This window comes from Mastomys coucha, unplaced genomic scaffold (genome assembly GCF_008632895.1).
Source record: "Mastomys coucha isolate ucsf_1 unplaced genomic scaffold, UCSF_Mcou_1 pScaffold15, whole genome shotgun sequence".
NCBI lineage: Eukaryota > Metazoa > Chordata > Mammalia > Rodentia > Muridae > Mastomys > Mastomys coucha.
This window is the reverse complement of record NW_022196897.1, coordinates 13,033,100-13,041,999: the sequence shown is the minus strand read 5'-3', so window position 1 is coordinate 13,041,999 and position 8,900 is coordinate 13,033,100. Positions and strand designations below refer to the sequence as shown.

Genomic DNA, 8,900 nt, shown 5'->3' with positions numbered 1-8,900 from the left:
ACCAGGCATGAAGAGCTAGACACACCACGTGAAGGGTTGAGCGTGCATAACTGGAAACTGCTAAAGGTGAGTGAGAGAGCCCTAAGTCTGACCTGAGAAAGTTAGGTTTATATTCAAAATGATACAGAGACATCACAAGTATGAAATTTTACCACAGTCCTCCATTGTGGCTGCCAAATGAGGCCTCACTGTTCTAGCCAGCCTGCACAGAAGGGGCTGGAGAGCAGGGGTGACTCAAAGACAGGCTGTCCTTTGTATAAGTGTTTTACTTGCTCCTCCAACACCACCCACTTCTTCCCCCCCTCCATATTTATGTAAGCCTAACTTCTTTCTGCTTGTGGAGCCTGGCCTTTGTTGGGTCCTATGAAGTGTTTGAACATGGGCCTTTTGATATGGTCACAGGATTACGTTCTCCATATGGCTGGCAGGGGGCAGCAGAGGACCACTAGCTCCTCAGATGCCCTGAGAACTGTCTGAAGGGTGCAGCCCAGTTTGGGTTTCCCACCTGTGAATAGGAGGGTGGAGGCTGTGTGGTGTTCAGCCTAGGAGTGCAGTTTGCTCTTAAAGTGACTGAAAACCATCAAGGGTTTTAAAGCTTCCCACCACTTCCCAGCTCTTTTTTTGAGCTCCTCTCCTGGGCTGATGGGAGAGGACACAAAACTCCACCCAGCCCCCAGCCTCAGGACATTTCCTTCTCTCCAGTTAGCCCATGAGGCTAGGTCAGGGCAGGAAGCCATGGCAGGCCTTTCCCACAAACCACAGGAGGAGGGCAGCTTCCTGCCTGTACTGCCACCCCATCCCCAGCCCATCCCAGGAGCTCATACACTCATAGGCTCACCTCTCATCTCTTCCCTGAACACCCAGCCCAACACAGTGAGCTTCTGCAGCAGGCTCTTCAGCGAAAGCCCTAACAGATACCTCCACCAGCTATCCCCCATCATACCCCATCACACAGGACACCCCTCCCACCTGAGACCTATGACATGTGGCACCTCAGCCACAGCTGTGTTTGGCCTCAGTTCTCAGCTCTGTACCTGCCATGGGCTTTGGGTTCCTGGTAAGGTATCACTTAAGCAAGGCTCTCAGGCAGAAACAAGAAACCCAGTGGCTGCTGGAGGGAACTGAGCAGAGGAAGCTGGCTGGCGAGCTCTGCTGCCTAGCAGACTTGACTAGGAGATTTCTGTCAGTCTCTTTATTAGTGGCGCCCCTTCCCCTGAGGGGACTGTAGTATTGAAAGCCCAGAATCATCCGCACTGTCCTCCCACAACCCCCTGTGCCCAGTGTACAGTTTGCACCCAGAGTTCTAGAACAGGCATCTGTATCCTTGAGGCTAAGCACCTTGACTGTTGACGTCTAGGGTCCTGTGTTTGTCCCAGCTCCAGAGATACTGCCTCCCCTTTTCATCTGAGCCTTCAGCCATGGGCATGTTCAAGGTAAGTCAGGGACCCTCGGCCACATTTCCCGTTTGACTAGCTTTCCCCACATGCTCCTTATTAATTAATTGTCTCTTCCCCTGGATCCCTACTCTAAAGCCCACCAGAGTCCTCATCCATATGGCTTCTCAGCCCAGTCTTCTCTTCATATCCTGATTTCCTTCCTGTTCACTGACCTTAAGCCATGGTGACCTAAAGCCTGGATGCCTAGCTCTTAAGTTTCAGCATCAGTCTTCCACCCACACAGCCTTTCCCAGCAGCAGGAGTTCAACCCTGGAACCAGCTTTCAAGGTCTTCATAGACCTGGCTGCGGGGCAAGTAAGGGTAGCGGGCACAGATGGTGCAGAAGCGCTCCTTCCAGTCAGCCAGGAGCCGGACACGGAGCCTGTCTCGCCAAGCAAAGAAGCCTCGGTAACGACTCTCATTCATGCTGACAAGGAAGACAGCCAGTTCGCGGGCAGAGCTGAAGTCGTCCACGTGTACAAAGGCATCTGGTGGCACAAAAGCCTCATAGGTGGCCCGAGGAGGTCCCAGCACCACAGGCACAGCACCAGCGGCCAGTGCATTGCGCCAGAACTTCTCAGTGATGTAGTCCCGATGCTGTGAGTTCTCAAAGGACAGGTAGAAGCGATACCGGGCCACGGTGGGCAGCAAACACTTAGCGCACAGAGGCCGTCCATTGGCGCGTCCGAATACATCCACCTGCAGATGAGGGGCCAGTTGCCGGTACAGCTTTGCACGCTGCTGCCGCTGCTGAAAATTGCTGACCACCCAGGCAGCCATCCTGCTTTTGGCCGGTAGTGGGGGTGTAGGCCCAGAGAAGGGCTCCAAGCGACCATAGGGTACAAAGATATCTGAATCGCGCCGATAGCTCAGCACCCAGTTGAAGATGCCCCGGAAGTGATGGAGACCATGGGTATTACTGGGCGATTCCATGGAGGTCCAGACCCAAGGTTGTCCATGGGGCCTCTGGTCCAGGGGCAGGCGAGATCGCCGGGTCTCTAGCTCACGGTGGTGGAAGACCACAACATCAGCACTGGTTAGCAGGCTCCGGTTAGCACTCAGACGGCAACTGGCCATGCCATAGTGAGTACAGGTGTCACCAGGCAGCTCTGGTGGCTGGTTCGTGAAAGGCCAGTGCCAGATAAGGATGGTGAGGGTGGGCTTGTGCACCGGGGCACTCCTAGGAGCAGATCCCAGCAGCCAAAAAAGCCAGATTACCATGAGGGTTGCACCTCCAGCCAGGCCGCCCCAGGCCCGCAGCTTCCGGGTGGGGTTGTACCCTGAAAGCAGAATAAAAAAGAAGAGGCCCTGTCACCTAGGCTCAGGGACACCGGTAAATCCCTATCGTCCCCAGCTGGAACTGCTCAGGGACCAGGTACTCACCAATACAATTCATCCAGAGCCTTCTAGAATCAGTCATCCAAGGAAAGGAGGTTTCAAATCACAGCAGCCTCTCCAATAGAGGCTCCCTGAAATCACCGCTCAACCCAGCTCTGATGCTTTTGCTTCATCTACCAAGGTGAGGAAGCCAGGGACCTTCCCACTTCTGCCCCGCCCTCCCCTTCAATCTTTGGCATCAAACACTATCCAACCCCAACCCCCAGCCCCCCTCACCCCCGTCCTCTGCTCAAAGAGGGAATGAGACAGGAGGAAGGCCAAGACAAGACCCCCTTCCCAACCGTGCTGGTCCTTAGAAATGACCCACTAGGCATATGGAGGAAGAATAGGAGGAGGGAGAAGAGGAGGAGGAGGAGGAGGAGGAGGAGGAGGAGGAGGCCTGCTTACCCTGGGGAAAAGGAAAGGCCCTGTGTGAGCACTCTGAGCAGATGTGATCCCCTCCCCCAATGAGTGCCCCCATCCTCTGCCCACCGCGCAACCCCAGGGCACCCAAAGAGAGCAACTGCATTTCCCCAGGATGCCACAGAGGCCCCTCCGTGCAATGATGATACCCACTTCCTCCAATCTCCCACTAAGCTGGACCTGTTCTCCCAGACCCTCAGGCATCACAAGCTGTTCTGCCACCTCTAGAAAATGCCTTGCTCACAGAGTTGTGATCCTCGGAAAAGAGCCCCATCACAGTCTAGTGAGGCCTCAGCACTCTCCCTGAAGGGCAGACCCAGAGCTACCTGCAGTGGACTGGGGGAGGGGCAAGGGCATGCACTGGCGATACTCATCTTTCCCTGCCAAGACCTGTGGGCACACGAACCTTGAACTGTAGGCTCAGTCCAAGGTCCAGGGCTGGAAGAGTTGCAGGTTGCTTCCTTCCTGCTATCCCAGGAGGGGACTTTCCAGTCTGGAAAGGGAAGGAGTCTGTGTGTCCCTGACACAGACAGGCAGACTGGTGGGCAGGGGGTTGGCGTCCACTCCAGAAACAGGAAAGTTAGTCCCAGCCTCAGGTCCAGGCTTGTTTGGTGCCCCTCCAGCTGGCTCTGGTGGGCTAAGCTTGAAGCCAAGGTTCCTCTCCATGTTACCAAGTCTCCCAACCTGGAGATGCAATGACCCAGTGCAGAGCAGGTTAGGGTAGCCTGGCAGGACCACCCAGAGCTTCAGCCTATACAAAGGAAGTTTAGCTAAACTTCCTCCATCCCCACCCGACCCCCTATTCTGCTGAGCAGGACACCATGGAACCCTGAATGGAGAACGGCAAGCCTGGCTTGTCCATGACCCAGAGCTCTAGACCAGGAGTTCTGAAAGGAAAGGAACTGTTGGCCAGATCTGCCCCAGCACTGCTTTTAGGGACCACCTCTTATACTTTGCTCTGCCCAACCCTATTTCACTCCTGGACTTCCAGGATTCCTGCCCCCTGCCCCCTGCCCCCAGCCGTAGTCTCACGTGACAAGGCTGCTGTTGAGACAGGAACCAAGAAACTGACAGCAGTCCCATGCCCAGGGCAGAGTAGAATGCAGGCTGATTGGTATCTCAGAAGTGCCCTACCCAACCCCCTCCCCCTTGCAGGGTATAACCTCCAGATTGTGGTGGAGAGCTTGTGCAATGCCTAAAGGGGAAGGGAGTGTATGGGTGCCATCAGAAACTATGTAGCTGGTTTGAGATACAACGTAAGGTGGCCACAGAGTGGGCAGCTGTGCCCTGACCTTTTTAGTCACTCTGTGATTAGAAAGATAACCATAGTGAGATCTGCCCCTTTGTTTCTACCTCTCCCCAAGCCGGGTGACCCCAGGAGAGTTACACTCTGGCTTCAGAGCTCACTTCACATCCCCTACCTCTTCTCTTGTGTCAGGAACCCAGAAGGCTGTGGGGGACCTGCAGGAAGGGGACCATCCTGCCAGTTTGGGGCTGCAGGCTTCTGTCTACCAGAGCCTGCTGTCCTTCCTGTTTGTGCCGCCAGGCTGGCTGGGGCCTTTGCCCCAGCCTCACCCACGCCCACAGGCTGTTCCCTTCCTGGGTGGATTTGAAGGAACCTCCCCCACATCTGCCTTGGTACTGTTATACTGACCCCCCTCATGCCAGCTCAGGTTGGGGGAGGGTCCACAGGGTCTCTTAGGGTGGGTCTCTTAACTATAGGGGCACCTGGTCATGAGAACTTGCTGACTGAGGAGTCAGTTCAGAAGTTTAGCCCAGAAATGGGTCAGAATGAGAAAGGGGGAAGTGGGGAAATGTGAGAGATCATGCGTGAGTCAAAAGGAAAGCCAGGGGGCCTCAACATACCACTTCAGCTCACCAGGCCTCCTCACTCACAAAGGGCACCCAAACCCAGCTTTATACTTGGGGTTCACAGGATCAGGATCACACGAATTCTATTCTATCCAGCCTAAGAGACCTTGTGGACCCTCCTCCAACCACAGCAGGGAACAGCCCTACGGGCTGCTGCACCACTGCATACACACACACACACACACACACACACACACACACACACACACACACAGAACCTGGGGTAGCAGGATTTTGAGGAAAGTGCCTGCTTAGCCTGCCTGATCTGGACCCCCACCTCCAAGACTGGTCAGATGTGTGCCTAGAGGTCCCCCTGGTGGCCAATCTCCAGAGTTACTTGATCCTGCTTAGAAAGGAGCTAACCCACTTAACCATGGGAACTTAGGGCTCTAGGAACCCTCAGGCAGGGCTTGTCTTTGGAGAAGCATAGAGACAGGGCCTTGTAGGCTTGCAGGCAGTAACAGGGACACCTAGATGAAGGAGCATGCTGCTGAGGAGTAACATGGCAGCAGGCTGGCATGGGAAAGGTGTGGTCTCAGCAGTCCTGTCCCTCTTTTCCCATGCTCTCCCATCAAGTCTTTGGGGAATGAGCCTGTCCTTGTACTTGTTCAGATACTGTTGTTGGACAGCTGCATATCTGCCAAGAGCTGGTTCTCTAGGGACTCATGTACCACAGCCCAAGTTTTACATGTCCTTTTCTGGTTTGCATCAGGACAAGCTCCTCTGGGATGCACAGCTGTTGGGAAGGTGACACTGGAATCAGGGGCCACATCCTAGTCCCCCCAGCTGGACAGGCTGAAGGACATCACCTCTTTTATTTATTTATTTATTTATTTATTTATTTATTTATTTATATGTGGGTGGTGTGTATGTGTATGTGTGTGTGTGTGTGTGTGGTGTGTGTAGTGTGTGTGTGTGTGTAGTGTGTGTGGTATGTGTGTGTGGTGTGTGTGCATGGGGTGTGTGTGGTGTATACCACCTTTTTTGATACAGGGTAGTTCACTGAACGTGGAGCTCATCAACTGGCTAGCTTGACTGGCTACAGCAAGCCCCTGGGATCCTCTGGTCTTGAGGGTTACAGACACACACCAACACTTCTATAATACTTATTTTAATTACTTGGTCGGGAGTTAGACAGGTGTTTAGAAAGCTGCTCTCCTAGAGGATATGGCTTGATTTCCAGCACCTACATGGTAGCTGACAATCATCTGTGACAAAGTCCCAGGGGAATCCAACACACATTTCTAACCTCTAAAGGCACTGCACATGTGTGGTGGACAGACATACATGCAGGCAAAGTACCCATAGACACAAACATTTGTTAAACTACTGACATTTGGGTATGGCACGAAGACTGAGGTTACGAGCTCATGTCGCTCTTGCAGTGAACTCAAGTTCAGTTGCTAGCATCTATTTTGGATGGCTCACAACCTCCTGTAACTCCAGTCCAGGGGATCTGACACCTTCTTCTCACACATGCACATACCCAAACAGAGATGCATATACATGCTAATTTAAAAATAAAATCTTTTAAAATTGCATTTATTTATTTATTTAGGAGTGTGTGTACACATGTACTGTACCAGGGAGCATGTTGAAGTCAGAAGACAACTAACTTGCCATAGTCACCTCTCTCCTTCCACAATGTGGGTTCTGTGGACTGAATTTAGTTCGTCAGAGTTAGAGTTGGTAGAAAGCACATTTACTTGCTAACCTATCTTATTAGTCAAAATCTTTTAAATTACATATTATTTATTTGTGTGCATTTGTGTATGTGCTGGGGTGGTGCATGTATGGAAGTCAGAGGACAACTTGCAAGAATTTGTTCTCTCCTTCTACTGTGTGGGAGCCAAGGATTGACTCAAATAGTCAGGCTTGACTGCAGCAGCATTTACCCACTTAAGCCATCTTGCTTAAGTCCATCCTGTTGTGGTCAATCTTCTACTCAAAAGGCCCAGTCAAAAAATTCACAACTCAATTAATTGGTATACACACACCTAGACTGGGCAGATCTACCACTATACTACTCTATTCCCATCTATTAGATCTTATATGACTTGCGATTTCTCCAAGCCATGTGCTTCAGCTCCATCTTCCTTCTACCTTGTCCTCCTCTGTCTTTCTCCTCAGTCCATCTCTCTTCCCTCCCCTTCTCCCCCAAACTTTTCAGTTAGATCTTCCCTCCTACTGCCCAATCATCGGCCTTAGCCTTTATTTGAAAAGTTAAGGTGGGGGGCTGGAGAGACGGCTCAGCAGTTAACAGCACTGACTGCTCTTCTGAAGGTCCTGAGTTCAAATCCCAGCAACCACATGGTGGCTCACAACCATCTGTAATGAGATCTGACACCCTCTTCTGGTTTGTCTGAAGACAGTTACAGTGTGCTTACATATAATAATAAATAAATCTTTTTTAAAAAAGAAAAGTTAAAGTGGGGGAAAGGTTCACAAGGCACCTTTATACGTGATTCACTCCTTGTCTGCAGCCCCATCCAGAGAGTAGAAGTAGCATCAAAATACAAGACCAGGGCCATCCACAATATTTCCCCCATTCTGTCCAGTTAAAAGAGTTTTTTATTTCAGATATAAATTGAGCACAACTATTACCACTTTGTAATTTATAAAATACAAGACAGATCTGACACCCAGTCCATCATTTTTGTCAATTAAATAGGACCTCTGTCATCTATCTTAACTTAAAAGACATAATTCTACACCTGAGTTATATCCTGGCTTCAGATTGTATGCTATCTGAAAATGATCCTCCCAAATCTATATCATCTTTCTCAATGCTAAACAACTTGGTCTGGCTACCAGTCTTCAACCCCATCAGAAATCCAAGAATAACTAATATTACCTGAAAATATGAGAAGCACAAAATATAGCTTCCAAAACTTAGCCAATTACAGAGACCGCTGACCACCTGGACAGCCCTTTACTTTAAAACGTTGGAGCATCGGTCTTGAGTCTTCTGGCCAGCATCATCTGACAGACCTTTGTAATGCAGAATTTTGAAGGGCTGATCACCCTGTCTTGGCAGAGATTATCAGTCGACTATTCCACATACTGTCCCATTTCTGGACAGTATTTTGTCTGTAGATGGAATGAGGCAATTTTTGCCTAGTGGCTGTCTTGCCTAACTGGAGCAACTCTATTGATGCTCAGTTTCTTCTTTGAATCCAAGAAAGGGGTGGTTTCAGGAGCTGACAGGTCTCTAGTCAAATGAACCTTAATAAAGAAATGTCCATAAATGTCATATTCTATGGACTTCTGACGCCTTGGAAGACTATCTACACAAAGCATCTCTAAACTGTTAAGCCTTGACTACTCTTGGCCATTTCTAGTTGAAATATCTCAGAAACACCCTTTTAATTAACTCACGACCATGAGTTTGCTATCTGGCCCTTAACTTGTATTGCTTAATCTTTAAAAACAGTTTATAATAGCAGTTATAGAAGGACTGGATCTAAGCCCAGTATTCTCAAATGTGTTATATAGGCACAATGTCTATATGAGAGTAACAATATTAATCCAAATTTTATATCATAAGAAATTCATACCAATGAGAACCTTAAATTTGTATCAAATAAATTCTGTGCTAACATAAGAGATTATAACTTCAACTTTGTATCAATTATAAAGATTTCTACCAATGTAAGATCTAGCTATGTAATGTTTTGCTTAAGAGTACATTTGCACCGGGAAGTGGTGGCGCATGACTTTAATTCCAGTACTTGGGAGGCAGAGGCAGGTGGATTTCTGAGTTCGAGGCCACCCTGGTCTACAGAGTGAGTT

At 49.9% G+C, this 8,900-nt stretch overlaps 1 protein-coding gene across 1 annotated transcript; it reads right to left on the bottom strand.

Moving 5' to 3' along the window:
- Positions 1-1,177: 1,177 nt before the first annotated feature.
- Fut7 (fucosyltransferase 7) lies at positions 1,178-3,028 on the bottom strand. Its single transcript, XM_031373318.1, has 2 exons — positions 2,820-3,028; positions 1,178-2,716 (listed from the first exon to the last, which is right to left on the bottom strand). The coding sequence occupies exons 1-2, from the start codon at positions 2,854-2,856 to the stop codon at positions 1,701-1,703; spliced, it is 1,053 nt and encodes a 350-aa protein (XP_031229178.1). The 5' UTR covers positions 2,857-3,028; the 3' UTR covers positions 1,178-1,700.
- Positions 3,029-8,900: the final 5,872 nt, after the last annotated feature.